The sequence below is a fragment of the Triturus cristatus genome, chromosome 12, assembly GCF_964204655.1.
Source record: "Triturus cristatus chromosome 12, aTriCri1.1, whole genome shotgun sequence".
Lineage (NCBI taxonomy): Eukaryota > Metazoa > Chordata > Amphibia > Caudata > Salamandridae > Triturus > Triturus cristatus.
In genome coordinates, this window is record NC_140595.1 from 115546066 (window position 1) to 115568866 (window position 22801).

At 47.5% G+C, this 22801-nt stretch overlaps 1 protein-coding gene across 6 annotated transcripts in view; it reads right to left on the bottom strand.

Moving 5' to 3' along the window:
- Positions 1-22801, bottom strand: part of CHTOP (chromatin target of PRMT1) — a 156214-nt gene that overhangs the window by 110678 nt on the left and 22735 nt on the right. For 4 of the 6 annotated variants that reach the window (XM_085638782.1, XM_085638783.1, XM_085638781.1 and 1 more), the window contains 3 exons: positions 14942-15023; positions 13121-13271; positions 12279-12462 (listed from right to left, as the gene is read on the bottom strand). In XM_085638782.1, coding sequence (XP_085494908.1) covers positions 12279-12462; positions 13121-13271; positions 14942-15006 — 400 coding nt within the window. In that variant the 5' untranslated portion in view covers positions 15007-15023. Of the gene's footprint in view, positions 1-12278; positions 12463-13120; positions 13272-14758; positions 15024-22801 lie in introns of those variants that run through there. The other 2 variants (XM_085638785.1, XM_085638784.1) reach the window with 2 other exon arrangements.

The following is a 22801-nucleotide window of genomic DNA, read 5'->3' on the forward strand; positions in this document are numbered from 1 at the left end:
AGTCAATATTCACTAAACACAAACGTTTCTTCCTACTCCATTCAAAGGTTGTGAATTCAAAACCAGACATACGCTGGGATTTTCAATTATTGATGTGGGGACATGGATAGATTCAGGAGAGCATCACTGGGGTGTCTTGGAGGAATAATGCAAGATAGCAACACTGGATACCACAAACTTATGTTGAACCTTACTGACAACCAACCCCCATAGGGAACATCAACATGAGCCCAAGTACTCCTAAGCGCAACACATACAATCAAGGCCATTTATAACCTACTGTAAAAGTTTATATAGGGAGAGCCAGGAGGGGAGGATAAAGAAATCTCTACCTACTACTGCAGCCAGCTGTCACCATTTTGTATGGTTAGGCCTTTAGCTACCAATGTCAAAAGAGGTATAATTTACAAAAGGGTAGATGGTCCCACTGACTGTATGAAAAGGTAGTATACATTAATGAAATTCAGGTCAAATTATGATGGTTTGAAAGTGCCCCTTTTTTACATGGCCCCTCCCAACTTTTTGGCTGGTATTTGACAGTTCTGACTGAAGTGCACTGGGTTCCTGCTAACCAGGTGCCCAACGCCAGTGTTCTTTCCCTAAAACAAAGTAATTGTCCAATTGCTTTTCAATTCGCAAAGCCTTTAGCCCCTCTTTAAGTCCCTAGTTAATGGTACCTAGAGCATAGGTACTAAAGAAGGTCCCCAAGGGCTGCAGCGTGTATTGTGCCACCCTATGGAACCCCCCACCAAACTCATGCAGGCTGCCATTGCAGGCTGTGTGAAATGGTGCAAGTGAAAACACGACATGGCACACACCCTGTGTGCCATACCCACAGCCACTGCATGCAATATGTTATATGCAAGTCACCCCTACAGCAGGCCTTATCGCCCTAAGGGCAGGGTGCATTATATTACATGTGTAAGCATATCTGCATGAGCAGATATGCCACTGTGCTGTCTAGTTCAATTACTAGGTCATCCAAGTGAACAGGGAAGCCATCTTAAGTATATGTATTGGACACTGGTCATTACGAGTTTCCCAGCTACATGATGGCTTCACTGAAACCTAGGGTGTTTGGTATCAAACACTTTGTCTTAATAAATCCATACTGATGCCAGTAGTGGATTTATGAAGGCGGGGCACCTCAGAGGTGCCCCCTGAAAACCTACCGGCTTCTAGCGTGCTGGATGACTGTGTAGTCTAAACTGCCACCACAGACAGATTTCTGATCCCCTGCAGACAAAAGCCCACACTGTGAGGCCAGAAACAATGCCTGCTCCTGAGGAAGGTGTTCACGTCTCCAGCAGGATGGCTAGTGAATTTGCATATCCTTCTGAATCCAGATAACTAACGAACAAGTTACTTACCTTCGGTAACGCTTTTTCTGGTGGATACAGTATCTGCCTGTGGATTCCTCACCTTGTGAATATCCCCTGCGCCAGCATTCCACTGAACTTTTCTTCCCCAGCATTCCACGTCGACGTGGGCGACGTAATACATCGGCTCCGCTCGCGACTCCGTATGACGTCACCGGAGCCATAAGAGGCCCACGTCGGCGTGATGTCAGTTCCACCCATTTTTTCCGTGCCTTCGAGGCGAACAGGTGAACCAACGACAAACTCAAAGAATACACAGTATACAACACTCCAACACATATACACAGTATATAAAGGAGAAAGATGCCAAATGAACAAGCATTTCCAACAAATGAACAAGCATCACAAACAAGACTTATCCTATGGCATACGAAGGTGGACAACGGGTAGGCGGGTGGGCCAGTGAGGAATCCACAGGCAGATACTGTATCCACCAGAAAAAGCGTTACCGAAGGTAAGTAACTTGTTCTTCTGATGGATACATCTGCCAGTGGATTCCTCACCTTGTGAATAGATTCCCACAGCAGTCCCCACTCCCGGAGGAGGGTGTCCACCTTCCTATACCAGAAAGTCTTGCAAGAGAGAGCGCGCGAAGTGGCCCTCCCTCCTCATCTCGGAGTCCAAGCAATAATGCTTTGCGAAAGTATGGAGGGAGGCCCAAGTCGCGGCTTTACAAATATCTGCCACAGGAACATCCCGGGCCAGAGCAGATGTTGAAGACTTAGCTCTAGTAGAGTGAGCACGAATACCCTCAGGAGGAGTCTTACCAGCCAGGGCGTAGCAGATCTTGATGGTAAGGACAATCCACCTTGATAAAGTGCGCTTGTGCACCGCTCTACCCTTTGAATGACCAACGTAGCCAACGAAAAGATGATCATCAAGGCGAAAGTCCTTAGTCCTATCCAAGTAAAAGCTGACAGCTCTTTGGGTCCAGACGATGGAGTATTTCCTCCTCTCGAGAAGGATGAGGGGGTGGATAGAAAACGGGGAGGGTAATAGACTGCCCCAAATGGAAAGGCGTAACAACCTTTGGCAGGAAGGCAGCCCTGGTCCTGAGAACCATCCGTTCAGCATGTAAGGTAAGAAATGGAGGTTTGGAACCAAGAGCTTGAAGCTCACTCACCCTCCTTGCCGAGGTTATGGCTACAAGAAAAACCACCTTAAAGGACAACAGCCTCAACGGACAGCTATGTAGAGGCTCAAAAGGAGACCCCATCAGAAAGGTCAAAACAAGATTAAGATACCACTGTGGCATTACAAAAGGAGTGGGAGGAAACATGTTTGTAAGGCCCTTGATGAACCTCAGAACAACCGGAGATTTAAATAGCGACGGTTGATCCGGAAGGGATAGAAAAGCCAACAAGGCCGAAAGATAGCCCTTGACCGTGGCCACAGCACAGCCCTGCTGAGCCAAGGAAAGGGCAAACTGGAGCACCTCAGAAAGATGGGCTTTCAAAGGGTCAATAGATCTCTCTCCACACCATTTAACAAACTTGGACCACCTATAGGAGTAAATGGACTTGGTGGAGTGTCGCCTGGCCGATAAAATAACATCCACCACATCAGGTGGGAGAGAGAAGGAACTCAGGTTGCCCCGTTCAATCTCCAGGCATGAAGGTGCAAGCTCTGGAGGTGGGGGTGTAGAACCTGCCCCTCCGACTGCGAGAGGAGGTCTGCCCTCAGAGGGAGACGGAGCGGAGGGCACGAGGAGAGGTGGAGAAGATCTGTGTACCACACCCTTCTTGGCCAATCCGGGGCGATCAATATGACTTGGGCCCGGTCTTGGCGAATCTTCCTCAGAACCCGAGGAATCAAGGGTATGGGAGGAAACGCGTAAAGGAGCTGTGAGTCCCAACTCAACTGAAACGCGTCCCCCAGCGCCCCCTGCATCGGAAACTGGAGACTGCAGAATGACAGGCAGTGCGCGTTCTCGCGGGTGGCGAACAGGTCCACTCGAGGTGTCCCCCACGTCCGAAAGACATGATGAACTACCTCCGGATGGAGCCTCCACTCGTGATCGGCGGAGAACTGCCGACCGAGACTGTCCGCACGCACGTTCAGTACCCCGGCCAGATGATTTGCCATCAGACAAATCTGATGGCCCTGAGCCCAGGACCATAGACGCAGGGCCTCTCTGCACAGACAAAGAGACCCCACTCCTCCCGGCTTGTTGACATACCACATCGCGGTCGTGTTGTCCGTCAGGACTTGAACCGACTGACCGCGAAGGGAAGGGATGAAGGCCTTGAGTGCCAAACGAATCGCCCGCAATTCCAGAAGGTTGATATGAAGCAACCTTTCCTCTAGAGACCAAACACCCTTGATCTCCAGATCCCCCAGATGAGCACCCCACCCTAGGGTGGAGGCATCCGTTATCACTGTGGCCACCGATGGAGGTAGATGGAAAGGCTTTCCTTGGGACAGATTGCCCCCCACGCTCCACCAAGATAGATCCGCTGCAGCTTCTCTGGAGATCCTGATCGACTCCCCGTTGTGCTGATACCACTGCCTGCGGAGGCACCACTGGAGCGCCCTCATGTGCCAGCGTGCATGGTTGACCAACAGAATGCAGGAGGCGAACAGACCGAGCAGGCGAAGAACCTTCAGAACTGGAACAACCGCTCCATTGTGGAATAAAGGGACCATTTCCTGAATGTCGAGAATTCTTTGAGGAGGAGGGAATGCTCGACACACAGTAGTGTCCAGTACTGCCCCTATGAACAGGTTGCGTTGAGAGGGTACCAGGTGAGATTTGGGCACATTGATTGAAAAACCCAAGTCGAATAACAGCTGAGTTGTCACCTGCAGATGACGCTGCACCATCTCTGGGGACTCTGCCTTCAGAAGCCAATCGTCCAGGTAGGGGAAGACCGGAATCCCCGACCTCCTGAGATGAGCAGCCACCACTGCCATCACCTTTGTGAAGACCCGAGGTGCGGTAGTAAGACCAAACGGGAGGACCGCAAACTGATAATGTTGCGACCCAACCGTAAAACGGAGATACTTCCTGTGCGACTTCAGGATTGGGACATGAAAGTACGCGTCCTGCAAGTCGAGCGACACCATCCAGTCTCCTTGCTGCAACGCTTGAAGGACCTGCGCAAGGGTCAGCATCTTGAACTTCTCCTGTTTCAGGTAAAAGTTCAAGATTCTGAGGTCCAGAATCGGACGCAATCTGCCGTCCTTTTTGGGGATCAGAAAATACCGGGAGTAGCATCCCTGACCCCTTTCCTGCTCCGGAACCACCTCTATCGCACCCTTTTGAAGCAAGGCTAGAACTTCTTTCTGCAGGAGAAGCAGATGGTCTTCCAAGCAATAACCTTGGCAAGGAGGGTAAGGGGGAGGAAACTCCCGAAAGGGAAGGGCGTACCCAGTCTCCACGAGGTTCAAAACCCAAAGGTCGGTTGTAACAGATTTCCAACCCCGTAGAAAGTAGGACACCCGACCCCCCACAGGTCTTACATGATCCGGGATAAGGGATCTAGGGCTGCTTCCCTGAAGCCTCATTTGGAGCGGAGGAGGAGGAAGAAGGGTTGCGACCGGAACCTCTCCGACCCCTTTGCTTCCCTCTATAGGAGCGATAGAGGGGATTCTGCTGCTGTTGTTGCTGCTGCTGCTGGGGTTGACGGAAGGAACGAAAAGATGATCTTCCGAAACCCCTAGCCTTTCGGAATGTAGAACCCCTAGCAGGAGCCTGCAGACCCAAGGACTTCGCCGTCAACCTACTGTCCTTAAAACATTGAAGGGCAGAATCTGCCTTCTCCCCAAACAACTTCTGTCCGTCAAAAGGCAGATCTACCAGCGTGGCCTGGACATCTGCTGAAAAGCCTGAAGAACGGAGCCAAGCCCGTCTCCTTGCAGCAATGGACGAACCCATAATCCTCGCCACCGAGTCCGCCGTATCCAGCCCAGACTGGATCACCTGCCTGGCAGCTGCCTGAGTGTCCGCAACAACTTCCAAGAAGGACAACTTATCCCCCTCAGGTAACTTAGGGGCCAAAGTTTTTATAGAGTCCATCAGGGCAGGAACATAACGCCCCAGCAAGCATGTGGCATTTGATGACTTCAACGCCATACTTCCAGAGGAGAAAGTATTTTTGGCCGCCTGATCAACTTTCTTTGACTCCCTATCAGCAGGAGATTGGGGGAAAGCACCCGAAGCATGTTTAGAACATGAAGCCTGCACCACTAGGCTCTCCGGAGAAGGATGCGTGGATAAAAAAATCCGGGTCTCCTGGTGCAACCCTGTACCTCCTTGCCACCTGTCTGCAAACCGCCGGAGCTGATAGAGGCTACTTCCACACCTCCAACACTGGTTCCAAGAGAGCCTAATTGAAAGGTAACAAAGGCTCCGAAGCCGACGTCGGAGAGTGCAACACCTCTGTAAGCAGGTTGGATTTGTACTCCACAGAGGGCAGCTGCAGATCTAACAACTCCGCGGCCTTCTTGATCACGACATGGTAAGGTGCCAATTCCTGTGGAGGAGAAGACCTTGCAGAAGCATGCTCCCACTCTGGGGTGGTATCCAAACCACTTGCTTCCTCTATTCCTCCAAACTCATCTGAAGAAGAGTCGACTTCATCTTCTTCCACCTCTGCCCGATATCTTTCTTCCTCCAATACCCTTTGAGCCTCCCGCCTCGATCGGATCCGGGTCGTCGACGTCGTACGCGGTGGAGCCAAAGGCACCGGAGGCGCCATAGGTGGAGTCGGCGGCGCCGGACGCAGCGCCGGTGGAGTCGGCCTCGGCGTCGAAGAAGGCTCCGGAGATTGACGGTCCATCCGAGGTCGAATCGGATCCCCAACCGGCGCCGGAAACTGCCAAGAAGGCGCCATCGGCATAAAGGGCAGAAAAGGAGCCTGAGCGTATTGCTGCGGCACTCCCAGTGTAAACGCCATCGGACCCACGGGACCTGCTGGTGCTCCGGATGGGAAGGATGCCTTCTGAAAAATGCCATACCTGGAGCCGGGAATTGGGGATAAGGGACCGTCCCTGTATCCCCTTGCGGAGTCACCGGCGTCGGCTCCTCAGAATCATCCACCGGAGCCGCAGTCATCAGGCACCGGAACAGCCTCCTCCTGCTCCTGCTCATCCAAATGAACATCAGATTCCACTCGACCCGGAGTCGAAGCCTTGGACGGTGCCGGTGACTGCGTCAGGGAACGAGCTGGAGCCCACTTCGGCGAGGGAGACTTAGGAGACTTATCAGGAGAAGGCGAAGGGGACAAGGCCTTGCTCCGACGTCGACGGGGCGAAGCCGACCTCGACCTCCTAGACTTCGAGGACCGACGTCGAGAAGAATGCTTCCTCTTCTTGTGGTGCTTCTTCGACGACCTCGAAGTCGATGACTCTCGCCTGGATTTCTCCCCCTCTTCTCCTCACCGATCTTCTTCATGAAGAGTTTGGTCTTCCTCTCCTTCAGCGCTTTAGGATTCATGCTCCTACAGCACCCGCACTCTTCCATGTCATGATCAGAGGAAAGACACCATAAACAGTTCTGATGCGGATCCGTCATGGACATCAGGCCTCCGCATTCCCTACAGGGCTTAAAGCCCGACTTCCTCGTCGAAGACATACCGATTTTTATCAAAGATACACCACTAGACTACAAAGTAGCTAGAGAGCACTGGGGAAAAAAAGGGAACTGACGTCATCACGCCGACGTGGGCCTCTTATGGCTCCGGTGACGTCATACGGAGTCGCGAGCGGAGCCAATGTATTAGGACGTCGCCCACGTCGACGTGAAATGCTGGGGAAGAAAAGTTCCGTGGAATGCTGGCGCAGGGGATATTCACAAGGTGAGGAATCCACTGGCAGATGTATCCATCAGAAATATCCACCACTCAAATTACATTTATATCCTAATTAACCACTAATCCATTATGGGTTCCAGAGTAGCGTGCTGCTCACCGAAAAAGCGCTTCCGATGCCTCGTCAGTGGTAGTAAGCGCTATATAAATACAATTACAAGACAATATCAGGGCCAGGGACTTCGAAGGCCATGCTACCTTTGATATGCGATCATGGCGGTCCCCAGACCTGGGAGCTGCCAACGCCTGCCCTGATACCCACTTGGCACTAGGACAAGCGGGAAATTAGATATGCAGGGAGGCGTAGTGCACTACCAGGCCAGTCACAGCCCCTAAAGTGGGCCGTCTGATGTGACCCACGAAAGAAGGATTCCGCCATCTTGATTTTGGTGGAATTAGAAACTCTGGGACAGGGTTATGCCCACTACCCACAGGAAGTAGTCGTCGTATAGGTTGTGTCGTGACCCCAAGGTTAAGTAGGCCATTGGCTACTCCCCTCAACGCCACTAAATTCTGTATTTAGGTGGCCCCATGATACATGGAACTCAGATTCGACTAACTCCAAAAGAGCCAGAGAACAAGAACTGTGGACCAGACTTTGTACCAAACCCAGTCTGCATGCTGTCCGGACAATTGCGAGAAGACAGGACCTGCAGCTGTGCACCCTCCAAAACCCTCAGAGAGCTGCCAGCACTTAGTTGAAGTAGAGGTACTATTCCCCTGCATCCTACAGGCACGAATCGTAAGCTCTGGTTCACCAAACTGCTGACCACCGGACTCACCTACTCATCAACTACCCAGGAGGAGGTTTTCCGTGCTCCCTGAGGTCAGCCCAATCTCCCCAGCGAGTAACAAGATGCTATATCCTCCAGAAGCTCTCCAGCATACCCGGGGTACTGGATCTCTTTTGCAGCAGACAAGACTTGGTGGTTGTCCAATGAGGACACCAACCCTACAGTGACGTCAGCACCGCAGAAGCTAGCCCAGAGAGTGGCCCCGCACCCAGAGACCCCCAAGATCGTGCTCGGCTGCGAGATCCACCGGACTGGTTTCCCAGTCTCTACCTGAAGTGTCTTTCTGCAAGCTCTAGGAACCAGAGTGCCTCTGACCGTTGAAACCTGCCGGACCATCCCGGCTCCAGAGGCCTTAAAGAACCGAGCAACCCCCCCCCCCCCCCCCCCCCCCCCGTGCACCCCAGGTTCAACCGGACTAGTTCTCCAGGCCCCACTTGCAGCTTCTTTTTATAGGTACCGTTCTCCATTGTCTTCAACAGGGCTTCCAAAACCTAAAAGCAGCGCTGCACCCAGGCGCCCCAGAGCCAACTGAGGTGACCTGTTGGTGCTGCCTTGGACCTTGACACCCTACTTACTTCAAGTAGAGAAGAACAGTCCTGTAAGTCATTGACAAGTGGCCTATGCAGTAGGATTATCTCTTAAGCATTACATTACCATGTTACTCTGTAAAAACAGTACATTTTCTATTTCTTGTAAAGTCACTATCTCTAAAAGTACTTACCCAAGATTGAAGTTCTTGTTATAAAAAAAAAATAATTATAAAAATAAGTGTTCTTTTTTCAAACTGGTCTCTAATTTCTTCGAGGGTGCATCTCATTTATTGACTGTGTGTTCAAATGCATTAACACTATCCTCTGATAAGCCGCTAACCCACACTACCACAAAAGAGAGCATTCGGTATTATTAATTTAAACCCTGTAAGCGATGAGGATCGTCTGGACTTTCTACATAGTGTCTTTTTGGTACACCATATAAAAAGCCAGCTTCCTACATTGGTGGATCGGTGGTGGGGTACAAGACTTTTGCATTTGCTGAGACCACTGTCAATTGGCGATTCCATATAGAAACCCACAGTTGACTTTAGAAAAAAAATATTTTAGAACTTTTTTTCCATTTTCGGTTCTTTACAAATGTTCCAATTTGAACTGTTAGGGCCATGTGTTAAGTGGATTTTGTTCAGGAGCTCGGCCTGACCCCTTATCTGCAGCTTCAAAGCCGCCAGTTTAGGATCCTTTCTAAAAACAACAACACAAAACAGGCTCAAACCCGATAAAATAAAGCTCCAGGAGCTTCTTGCAGAGTTTGATGCCACTCATCTTACAGAGGACACTGGCAACCCTCTAAATGAGGAGGGAGTCGGTGAAAATGAGTCTGGACACAGTACTCCTGGGGGGTAGTCCCTCCCCAACCTAACTAGAGAAGATGGTGAGGAAACCACTCACATCTATCTTTGAACTGTACCTGTAGCGTCTGCTCCTACTGGGGGTGGGTCAGGCCACTCAGGACATGATTAAGAGCTGGAGAAAGGACTTTGTGCTTGTGAGATTAGCCAAAAGAGCAGCCCTTCAGGCGAAAATCCGGGCCACAAAAAGGGAAAGCGCTTAATTGATTTTAGGACCCATAAGTGGTGGCAGCAAAATAAATAGGGAGAAAGAAGAAACCTTTGATCCCAAAATTCCCAAAGGGATTGTCCCTAAATAGGTTGAGGGTGATGACATCACCAAATGGTTTACTGCCTTTGAGAGGGCATGTAAAATGAGGTTACACCAGAGATACTGGGGCTCTCTACTTTGGGAGTTGTTCTCCGTAAAGTGCAGGGGATAGACTTCGGACACTGAATGAAGCCAATCCTAATGACTTCCTGAAGGATACCCGGATTGAGAGCTTAACAGGAAGTATAGAATTACGTTCAGGGAGGCTCACAAAACCATGAGTCCTGGGCTGATCTTGTAAGACTTTTCAGTCCAAACACTAGGTGGTTGGTAAAAAGGGAGTACGGTGCAAGACTATGATGTGCTTTATAATTTAATTATAAAAGAGCATTGGTTAAGTAACTGTACTACTGAAAAATTGCATCAATACTTGGTGGACCTAGGTTTAGTCTCTCCTAAGGAGTTGAGAGAATAAGGCTGACCATTGGGTCAAGATAAGGGTGTCCAAGAAGTCTAATGGAGGGGGTGACCAAAAGAAAGGTGTTGCTAATCCACACCACCCACCCCCACCTCCCGCGAAAGACATGGGACAGCCTAAGGAAAGAGATAAACAGCCTTCTAAAGATCCATAAAAACCGGTTCAGGAGGGTGAGCCCAGAGACTTCACAGTCCAAGAGTAGGTACCAGGGTAAGAACTGGGATGCCAAAAATTCTTGGTGTTTTAATTGCAAAGCCAATGGACACCAAACTGGGTACTAATCCGGTCTCAAATAGGCTCACTCTAGTGCAGGGGTACTCACAAACTTTCTCTTGGGGGACAAATTTACAGTGTGACCATGAGGTGGAACACAGGTCCCTGCAGCGGACACCTTCGTGCACTGAGCCACCGGACCCGGCATACACATATCTCTCCATCTCCCTCCCCCCCCTCCCTCCCCCCTCTCCGTCTCCCCCCTCTCCGTCTCCCCCCCCTCTGTCCCTCTCCCCCCCCCTCCGTCTCCCCCGCAAACACTGTAAAGTGGCGTTAATGTGTTTAGGTGTAAATAAATCAATCTGGACACCCTGCAACCACTCTGTCTTGCTTTAGTTAGTTATTTATTTTTCACATTTGGAATGTTTTATTTCTCTCCACCTGGAGACTGCACTTGTGTCAGAGAAAGACAACGTTTCCAGCAAAAATGTTATTCTTTTTTGGATCCATTTCACATGGGAGCAAATAAAGGAAAGGAGGAAACAGAGGGTAATACCCTTTCTTGAAGTCTCGGTTTTCATTAAGGAGCGAGATAGAATGAGAGGGAAGACTCGGAGGCTTAGATGCCGTCACCGTGGTGTGTGCCCGCACAGCTTAATTTATGGGGACTTGGGGAGGCTGAAGAGGATAGCTTCCAGGCGCAGCCGTCTCCCTCGCTTAGAGTGAGGGGGCCCGCGGGCCGTACTATGAGAACCCCTGCTCTAGTGCATCCCCATTTATGGCTGAGGTGGTGAGTCTCCAGTTGGAATCCTTAGTGGGCCCTGACCAGGTAAGAGAGCACACTGAAGCTACCTTAATCTCAGGGGTTTGGGTGGATGTAGCTGCCCTGTATGGTCGCCCAGTCCCCGCCTGCAGCCTCTTTCTGGAACTTCACCGAAACCAGGCACCTCCGACCACCACAACCCACCAGACCATTGCACAAGAGCCCCACAGCCAGAGTCTAGTTTGACCGATGGTGCATCCCAGCTCCAGAGACTCTAAAGAACTGTGCTTCCCTTTAGATTCAACCAGACTGGTACCCCAGTCCCCACTTGCAGCTTCTTTTTACAGGTACCCTTCCTCATTGACTTCAACGGGATTACCAGCACCTAAAGCACCCCTGCACCCAGAGCCTATTACGGTGACCTGTTGGTGCTGCCCTGGACCCTGGCCCCTACTTACCTTAAGTCCAGACGCACAGTCCTGCAAGTCACTGACAAGTGACTGTATGCAATATGTTTTTCTCCATAGAATTACATTACCACGTACTCTGCAAATACAATGCATTTCCTTTTTCTTGTAAATCCCTATCTCAAAAAGTACTTGAATAAGATTTAAGGTCTTGGTGTTAAACAAATATTTAAAAAAATATTTTTTCTTAAATTGGTCCCACGTTTCTTTTTGAGTGGGTTTCATTTTTTGACTGTGTGATCAACAAATGCTTTAACACAACCCTCAACTGTTCGCCCACACTACCACAAGAGAGCATTTGGGATTATACATGTAAACCCTGCAAGCCAATATGGGTCGTCTGGACTTTCTAAATAGTGTACCTCTTTTTGGTACACAACATAAAAAGCCAGCTTCCTACAATGATGATAATATAAAAGCAAAGCAAACCTTTTGGCCCAGGCTGGGTCAGATACACGGAGGTGTTTCCTTTAAAAATAACTTCATGAATAGAAAGACTGACACCTTTCCATATTTTACCCCAAATTCTTCTGTGTCTGAGGATGTAACACACCAACAATATCGGGTGTGGCCGGTGGTGGGGGGGGGGGGGGGGGGGGGGTATTAATCAGTCAACCAGCCAAATAAAACGCTGAAAGGTGCTGAAAACCATCAAGGATCAATATTAGTTCAACCTACGAGTAAAGGTTAAAAATCAGATTAAGTAACCAGATGTCACTGACCTCTGAGCACCATTCCTCCTCTGGGCAGACCTCGCACTCCTCGAACTCCACGCACATCTCCCCTGGCCAAGCCACGAGGTCCTAGAACGGCCCCTCTTCCTCCAATAGCTCCACGCGGAAGAGCTCCTACTGGCCGTCCTAATCGTGCCTGAATGTTACTTTTACCCAGCCGCTGCTTTAAACTCTAACAGAAGAAAAACATTGGATCAAAAAAAGGAATTAAGGTAATTGCAGTTCCGGTTCAAAACGTAATTTATATGGGCGTAAACTCAAACTAAAGACAAAAGAGGTAAATATTTCCACTTGCTACATGATTTAATCCACGGGTTTAGATGTACAGGGATGAGGAAAAAAAATTCAACCATGACCCAGCAATAAAATGTGGAATTGGATAGAGAGAGCAACGCTGTCAAATAGGATTATAACCCATTATTTTCATAAGACCAGCTCATGTACCAACTCTAGCTGGGATAATTTGGAGAGACCATGGATGTGGTTACTGAAATGCAGATATTCCAAAGAAACCTTTGGAATATCTGCATTTCAATAACAGCATCAATAAATGTACGAAAATGTTTTCCAGTGGAATAAAAATACATACATGTGATTTAAGTTGTCTGAACACGGGTGCAGCTGATTAACTACCACCTCCTCCATACTGTGTACTTCTGCTGAATTGTGCGGCCTATGTGGGATAGTTTTGCTTATACTAGATAGCACACAAGTTGTTGGATCCGCTCCAGGCAGTGTGCTTGTTCTTTGACGGCTCTCCCTACAACATTGCCTCACTGAGGAAAGCCAATTATCTGCTGCCATTTCCACTCAGAAACACTTTCACTTACCTGTTTCAGTTTGAGAGCAGCCTGCACAGAAGGCCTGTTCTCCATCTGCTGGGCCAGTCTTCTGTTTCTGGCACTGGCTATCTGCTGCTGCTGCATGGTAGCCCGAATATTCACCGGCATCGGCTGTTTGTTCTTCAGCATATTAGTAAAGCTTCAAGGTCGAACAAAATGTGGATTTAAATCAGGCTGCATTAAACACATTCAATGGCATTGAATGGCTCGAGACTGAAGTGCCACATGCCATGTCATTTATGTAAAACACCGTGGTACACTTCGATCATGCCAGACGAGCGTACGCACTCTTCGGCTACCACCAATGTGCAGGAAGAGAAACCTTTGGAATGACGTTATATGCAAAAAAGCAATTCGACGGTGAGAGAAATAAAGTACCTTTGCCAGGTTATTTTAGGTAAAATGAAGACGAACAAGCAGATATGGCAGAGCGGAAAGGGGTTAAAAGGTTACACACAGCAAGACAACCAAGACAAACTGAATTTCAAAAACTTCCCAACTCCTCATGAGAAAACGGCGAGTGGTAAAACTCATAATTTAGAATTGGTGATTACAGATGTTTCCTGGGGTTTGCCAGTCTAACAATAACTATAAATGTAGTATGTTCTAGTCCGTGCGCAAAAACAGCCTTTTTGGAAAGCGTCTGCAGCAAGACTTGCACTGCAGCAGCATTTAAGAGCATTCTAATAAGTACCCAATTCTTCAATCATGTTCCTATTCTGGCATCTCTTCCATGTATGCGCATCCTCAGTTGTGCTCCTCTCCTATACTAAACATCAGAGATTGGGCACAATGAATGTCAATAGAGGATTCAACAACTCATCGGAATGCCCACATAAAATGAAAGGATTAATAAACTACTGAGTATTATAGCCACCAGGGGAAAATAATGCATTAGGTATGAAAACCTCAAAATATGCCAAAGTATAAAACATTTAAAGTACGTTTTCAGGTTGCCAATTTAGAAGCAAAGACAAAACCTTTAAACAGAGCGAGTCGCCATTCCATGCGACATACCTTGCCAGGAGTATAGAGTGAAATTCCTATTACTAAAATATGTATAAAAATCATATTTGGATACTACCAATAAATGCAAACCCCATGACTCTCTGAACTACCAACACTGGTCAACCATAACCTACAATATAGTGAGTCTCCACTTAACAAGCATTCAACACAATCTGCACATTCATGACAAATTATTAGTAGACCAAAACTTCCATTAATGCAAGCGAAAACATAAGGAAATCATAGAAAGGAAACACTTGATGGGGTAAATCGGATTGGCAGAGAATACAAAAGGGATGGGTATAAGCAATGGAAATGAGGAGGATACAAGAAAGCAAAGCATTTGCCTCTTACAAAGCCCAAGAACTGAGTTAAAGGGCCTTCGGGCTGGTTTGGGCTCTGCATCATGCCTCTTACAGACGAGACCACACAAGAGTGTGTCAGCCTTGGACAGAGCAGGAAGCCCTAAACAGCACGGGGTAACATGCTACCCAGGCTGCAGCTGTAAATCTATCAATATAAAACATGTGGAAGAAAAACAAAAAAGGAGGGTGTGAGGTTTTCCTTTCAAGACACATCCCACCACATTAATTTTTCAAATATCGTATTAAATGTTACCGATAACATCCATCCATATAAATGCCCCTTTAATGCTTCTGTGTCCCACGCCTGCTGTGACGGACAGGGATATGCCATCTGCTTGCATTTAGTTAGATTAAGGCAGGGCATAGTTGTTCAGACACCAAGAATGCAAATGTGAATTTGGTATTTATGAGCTGAAGTTGCTTTTGTCTTCCTCACCGCTCGTTGAGTGACATCTTGGTGGTGCTTTTTAGCACTACTTTGGAAGCAGAAGGGGCTGCCATCTCAGGAACTGGAAACCCTAAAAGAAAAAATTACATTTAGTCAACTGAATCAGACTACCATAGTAAACTATCACATTCAATTACCAACTGCTGACAAGAAGCTCTGCACTTAAATAGTGGGTTAGTTACAACAGCCTGCCAGTCGATATACTATGAAAAAGTCACACACGATTGGAGGGACGAAATACATTAGGTCTAAAACTTAAGCAGCACTTTCAGTACTAACATTTGTGATTAGTAAGCAGTTTATAGTATATCAAGTTAAGTCAGCACTTAACTTTACTAGCAACTAAACAAAAAAAAACAAAAAAAGTTACACAACTTCGGTGATAGGGGTCAGGTTATGATCGTGCTGGTTTTATTCGACATAACTGGATATTTTACGTGCGGCATGACATCATGATACAGGTACACAGGCAAATAATCTCCAAAAGATTAAATGATGTTACACAGAATGGTAGTGAACGTACTGCATGCTATTACATTGATGAAGATACATAGAATGTGAGTAGAGCCTAGTCTCACCAACAGTTTTTCCTCAAGTTCAGTTTATTGAATTTTCAAAAACATTACAGTATGATTGCAGTTAGAAGAAAAAAAGAAAGTACTTCATCTGGCAGTTACATAGCGGTAGCAGTACACTTAAGATACAATGCAAGTATTACAATACAAATGTCCAAGACTGCTGGAAGGGAGAGAGTTTAAGGTATACATGTGTACTCCTATTAAGAAGCTTAGAAGAGCCTAAGAAGAGGCCTGTGCACTGTGGTCTTTGGTAATGCGTGTATTTGAAGCGTGGGACTAATGTGGAGACAAACAAAATAGGGTGAAGGAAAGTGTGGAAGATTATAGGGTCCCCAGTCGGTCTCTCGTGTCCGTGAAAGAGTAGGAAAAAAAAGGGGTAAGCACTGCTTGCTCTGAGAGCGCATGCCAGCAGACCCCTAAGGGGGCAGTGAGGAAGGCTTTTCATTATCCTGACGTATCAAACAGGTGAAGAGCACGCAGTCTGTGATTCTGGAAGCACAAATATTCTAAGCAGGACATATATTCAGTAAGAGGTGTCCAGAGGCGTAGGAATCTCTTATCGGTGAGTGACAGTTTGTGTGTCATCTGCTCCAATGCAATGGTGCGCCAGAGTTGTGTGAACCACTACGCTGCCGATGGGGCCGCCAGGCTTGGGATATGAGCTGTTTGGCCGCACTGGTCATGTGGCCCACCAAATACCAGTCTGCGTGGGTCATGGCAGTCATGAATGTGGGGCAGATGCCCAAGATGAGCACATGGTAGTTATCTGGTATTGGGTACCCCAGAGTGCCCTTAATATGGCTCCGCATCTCCTTCCAAAAGATTTTTAAGGAAGGCCACACCCACCATACGGGATGGAAGTTGCCCACTTGTGTTCCACATCGCAAGCATGCAGCAGAAGCCGCAGACAACATGGTTCGGAAACGAGCCGGGGTATAAGGCCACTGAAGTGTGACCTTATAGGCTGCTTCGTGCTGAGAGATGCTTCTATGCGTTCATGGGATTTCTCGCCTGGAGTCCATTTTCATCTGTAAGAATCACGGGGAGGAGGTGTAACTGTTGCAGGACATCATATGTCTTAAGAGACCAATTCTCGAGTGCCTTTTAAATTGCAGACATGTTGTTCAAAGAGGGTAAGGGGGCAGGTGGTGGCTTCTGCGTTAGAGGGCCCAGTGTCAGAGCTGGAAATATTGAGGACCTGCAGGTTCAGGGAAATTGAATTATTTTCTACACTGGTCAAAGGGCTCAAGCGTCTGGCCTTGGAAGAGATCCTGAAAAAGTCTACACTCACCCATAATCCAATCCGGGAAGGATATCTGGGGTAGAGCAGGAGAGAAGTTGGGGTTACCTGCAATTGGAGTGTTTGGGGACAGGAATGTGGTCAGCCCCCATCAGCTAGTAAGTCTATCCCATATCTTCAGCAGTGTGCGTGTCGGGGTGACAATGCAGGCACTGCGAGGGCAGGATTGTCTGGACAACCAAGCTAGGTCCCAGTGCAGCAAACAATTGACCGTCCTAGCCATATGCACTCAGTGATTTTCGCTCCCTCGCTGTACCCACTCAGAAATGTAGTGTAGATTAACAGCCCAGTAATACTCCTGGAGGTTGGGACAGGCAAGTCCACCTCCGCTACTTAAGAGCACAAGAAGCTCAGCAGCGCTTCCCTTTCCGTATGAAGGAGCTATGGTATGCCTGTAGTAGTTTAATGTCTTCAGAGGGGATGGAGATGGGAAAGGACGGAAATAGATATAGAAGCAGGGAAAGAACAATTGTTTTTACCACACTGTTGCAGCCCAAACAAGAGATGTGAAGCGGTCTCCACGGCCGAAGGTCCTCCGATGTTGCCTTCCGGTAGTGTGGCCAATTCACCCACTTCCAGGTGGCTAAAGAGTTTGTGATTGTGAGGCCTAGGTGATGTTTAAAGTTGGAGGTCCTCTGAAAGCTGGAGCGCGCTACAGCAAGGAAGATGTTGTCTGCATATAATAGAACTTTATGATTCTGTCCCCCAAAGGGAATAGCCTAGATATCAGCTAAGTGTTGCAGGTGGATCGCAAGCAGATCTACCACAAGGGCAAATAGAAGTGGGGGGATAGGGGGAAACGCTGTTGGGTGCTCCAGGACAGAGGAAAAGAGTTAGTCTGGCCATTGATGCGGATGGAAGTGGCAGGTACCAAGTATGAGGCCATGATCTTGCAAACCATGACAGGGCCTAATCCTATTTTTCTGGAAGACCACATAAGAAAACCCAGCTCACCTGGTCAAAGGCATTTTTGGCATAGAGAGAGGAGGAGCGGGGGATGGCGTGTCGTTGGACCTTATCGACTAGGTGTGCAAGGCGCCTAACGTTGTCAGATCCCAGTCGATGTCTTACAAAGCCCACCTAATCTGGGTCTATTATCTCGGGGAGAAGGTTTTCGAAACAGTTGGCCCACATCTTAACAAAGTTTTACATTAGTATTTAAAAGAGCAATCAGGCAGTAAGATGAACAGAGCGTTGGGTCTTTGCCATGTTTGGGGGCCAATGTGATTTGGGAATTGGACATAGTCGGTGTAAGGCCTGTGGCATGGGTCAATGAATTGTAGAGTACAAGCAGGAGAGCTTGCAGATTAGGCAAGAAGACCATGGAAAAGGCCAGGGTGAGGCAGTCTGGGCCAGGGGGATTTACCCTTGGGGAGTTTGTGGAGGGCCCCGAGAAGGTGAGTTGTGTGAAATAGGCAGGTCTCTCAAGCTCTGGCTATAGAAATGGAGGTTATCACTCAGCGAGTGGGGACTTTAAACCCGTCCGAGAGGACATTGGGGGAGGGGGGCGGGGTAAATCAGGTAGACAAACCAGTTGTCATTGTGGGAGTAAGATAAGTGCATATGTGAACAGAAAGAATAATCTTGTGTGTCTGGGAGTAGATATAGCCAGGCGTCGACTAGGCCTGCATCTCTGAGCTCTTTCTTAAGTATCCCAGACATTGCTCCTGTGCCCTGTACATGTGTTGTATTCCTATCAAGAGCGCACAGTGTTGGTATGGATACTTAGGGTGAGCCATACAGTGGCAATCAGTGTGAAGCAAGTGGGTCTCCTGCAAGAGGATAATGTTAGGATTGCACTGCATGTGGTAACGCCAGACCTGGTGCTGTCTGCTAGGTAAGTTATGCCCACGGAAGTAAAGGGAGAGCAGTTGCAAGTCATGTTGGTGGTCATGTAAAAGATTAAACACTCGGCGCGCCTGTGGATAAGCGGAGAGCCATCTTCGGAGCGGGCTGGTGGAGAGAAGTTCCCCTGTGCCGCCTAAATATCGTAATGGTCACAGCAGAAGTGAAGAGCCCCAGTGGGGAAAGGGAGGGTTGTATGGATTTGCAGGGCGAAACTAAGGGGGCCAACAGGGCACAAGCTTGTGAACCACTCCAAGGCTGAGTGGAGAATTACTAGACCCTATCGAGGTGCCACCCTCGACGGAGGAGAGCTTGTGAAGGGGGTGGGAGGCCAGGAGCAAAGCTGGTGAGCTGATCCCATGGTATGAACAAAGATAAATGTAGTAGTCAATAAACAACCGGAGTTCGAGCTCCAAACCCTGAGCCCTGCTAGGTGAGCTGTTGTTCAGTGGGCCGGAGAATAGCACAAACAGTTCAAGAGGGGGTCCTAGATGTGTTCGCTGTAGATGAATTGTCTTCGGCTGAGGAATGAGCATGTTCTATCTTCTTCTTTTGGATGTGCATAATGTCCACTTTCGTCAAGTCTGGGTCTTGTGCAGCCTGGTTGTTGCAGCCACGGCTGTGTCACTGGACTGTGTGACACTTGGGTTGTCAGGAGTCTAGGCACGAAGAACGAGGAGGCTATGTGTCCCTGCTGGAGGAGTCGCCTGGAAGGCGGAGGATCGGTCTGGCCTCAGCAAGGGAGCGGAATATATGCGGTTTCCCATTCCAGACAAACAGCAGGCCAAGGAGAGGGGCCCATTGCTTTTTGATACCCTAGGCAAGTAGATGTACTGTCACTGGCCGGCACAGCAGTTACAAATAGTTTGCACTACCCGCCAAGATGACGGTCCCTGATGGCCAGAAGACTAGTCAGTCCCGCTGGTGGCGCCACTCTTCCCCTCTTGGAAGCCAAACAGCACCCCCCACGAGGAGAGCAAGGATGGGGTGAAGCCCCAGGTAGAGGCAGCTCCTTACCGCACTTAGGGGCCCAGGCAGCTCTCTGAAGTGGTACGTTAAATAGGAGGAGAGAGGGAGAAAAGAAGGCACGCCGCCCTGTAGACGTTCCCCAGTCGCTCCACGCCCTTCCCTAACAGGCACACAGTCTGCGATGCATCGGGGCAAGGTGGCACCGTTACCCTCTTCAGTGGCCAGGGGCAGTCGCCGCTCAGCGATCCAGCCGTGACAAGGGACACCAAATGTGTCCCGTGGCAATGTGTAGTAGCTGCCTCACTGAGGGGCTCGATTTGGCCCTAATCGCCTCTCACCTAGTGCTGCATATCGGAGCAGGCTAGGCCAAAATGGCACCGATGGTCCATGCGGCCGCAGGCATGTATGCTACTTTGCTGTTCAGCAGCCTCAGGGGACACAACCTATGTCCCAGAAGCTGTTTTGCTTAGGAGTTGTAAGGCACCTCTGAGCAGAAATTAAGGGCAAAGACAAAGCTTTAAGAGGCTTTAGGCCCAAAGGACTGAAGGAGCGCCAAACTTCCACGTCCTGCACCAATCCCAGTCAGGTCACACCCCCTCACTGACAGTTTTTAAACATCAACCATGAAAAGAGGTACATGTAAATGCTGAGGGTGCAAAATTATAATGGAGGAGTTTTCAATTGAGCAAATTGCGCTTTTTATGGGACTCTATAAGGAGAATGGAAAGAAGACTATCAGAGTTTAACAAGACGTTAGAGAAATCAGTTTATTTATTAACATCAAACATTGCCATAAACTATTAAAATCTATGATGGAGAGAGAAATCAATAATGTAGTATGTCATTTTGTACTAGTTGTAGATTGGACTAGATGGGAAATGCCATCAAGGTTAAGCACTTTACAGTCATGTATTTGTTTATGAACCCATGCAGTGAACTATTACATTGATTCCTTCCTCCATCACTAGTATCCAATTTATTTTTATATTCAACTTTATTGCTATTGAGCAACAAAGGACCTTTAAGTCCAATAATAAAAAACCTTTACAGATGTAAGTAAGTTAAGTTAGTAGGGGGGAGGTGTCACAAGTAGTCACAGGAGGGCAAGAACCTACAATGTGTTTCAAAGAGTTGTTCTTGGCAGTAGCAGAGCTGAGCTCAAAGCACATTCCAGGTTTTATGGGGCTAGTATTGTTGGTCCGCGGCAAAATCCAGCAGGCTTGAGCGCTGGTTTTGCGGTCCTTTTACAAGTGATACCAGTTTGCTACAACTTTTGGGATTTCTTTGGTTATTATTTTAACAATCATTTACCTGCTTTCAGTTTTACCCATTTCTAAGCCAAGTGGGTCACCAGCGTTTTGGTGAATGTTGGGTTGGAAGGGCGAGAAGAACAACAGTAGGGGGTGGTTGTTTGTCAATTTAGCACCTTCACTGCCGTCCCCTTTCAGGTGTTGCTAGTCATTTGTGCCATTATTCTTCAATGGTGGCCATCTAGTGTTGTCGCTTATTCATCAGAGGTTGAAGACAGAGACTGACAGCTGCTGGTGTTTTGGTTGATAAGTTTCCCAGTAGGAGCAGTATCATCTCTTATTTTAAATGCCAGAGTCCTTACACATGCTCCATGGATTCCTCTTCTGCAGGGTCTTTGCGGTGTCCTTTTTATCAGAAAATAGTAAGAGTCATTGTTTGCCTACTACTGCACCCATGTTGAATTCAGGCTCTTTGGTTCGGACCACATCTGCATTATTTGTAATTGCATTTATATAGCACTTACTACCCCTTGCAAGGGGTTGAAGAGTTTTTCAGAGTTTAACACTACTCCGAAACACAAAAAAGTATTATTGTTGAATTAGTATAGGGAAATATGAAACTAATTTGAGCGGGGGACATGCTAGTCCGTTAGTTGTATTGAAAAGGATAGTGGAGGGGAGGGGATAGAAGAGGGAAGGGTCTAGAAAGTGTTTATTTGAAGATGAAAGCAGCAGGAGGAGGTTTTAAGAGAAAAGGAGAGATGGAGAAGGGAAGAGTCTCTAGAAGCGGATTAGGGAGAGAGTGGAGGTATCGGATGAGTCTAGGAGGGTTTAGAAAGGCTTGTTTGGGAGATCTGATTAGTAAAAGATGTTTGAGATTATGCAAGGAGGGAAGAGTCTAGAAAGGGTTATTTTGGTGATCATAGTAGTAGAATGGGATTTGGAATGATATCGAGTGGAGGTAGAGGATATATTGAGAGAGATATAGTGTAAGATATATGGTAGCGTATTGGAGATGCTGAATTAGAAGTAAAGTAGTAAATATAAAGATAAATAAGGCACACATGTATAAGGAAGTTAATATATCTAGATTTAAGCTGTACTTCATAAACTCAGACTTTCATGTGCTGCTGTACTTGAAGCAAAATGTGAATTTTTAATTCTCCTTTTTGCCCTTTAAAAATCCAATAGTGAAGCAACTGTAGATAGTTATGATAAAAGTGTACTTACTTATGCAGTGATCTATATAAATAGTAAACACAGAATAATCATAAGTAATATGTACATTTGTTAAGCCGACCTAGTCAATATCTATATATTTATAAACAATTATTTGACCCATTTATTCATAAGTATAGACATTGATACATATAATCCAAATAAATGCTTATATACACTGGGATTTGCTATAAATGTATGTTTGAGTATGTTGGTTATGTGGGGAAGAGCCAACACGAGTAGTCTTCTGAAGATAAGATAGATATCTGTGGATCTTATGTTTGGGGGTAAAGAGCTCCATAGTTTGGCTGCTTGAACAGAGAAGAATGTGCCACCTATGTTTTTTTTGTTGTATGGTGGGATTTTGAGGCGAGGTGCAAATTTAGAGCAGAGGTTCCTTTGTTGAATGTATTGGGTGATTTCCCAAAAAAGAGACACCATGTTCAATGTATCACTTTGTAGGTAATAAAAAGCAGCTTGAATGTGGATCTTCTCGCAACAGATAACCAATGCAGGGTCTTCAAGGAAGAGGAGATGCGGGCTTTTGGCTTAAAATGTAGGAGTAGCCTGGCACCAGAGTTCTAAATCCATTGTAGTCTTTTCATAGTGGTTAAAGATGATCCGTGTCAGAGGCTATTGGTGTAATTGAGTTTAGACAGTACAAGAGAGATAGTAGCCTGGTGTGGAA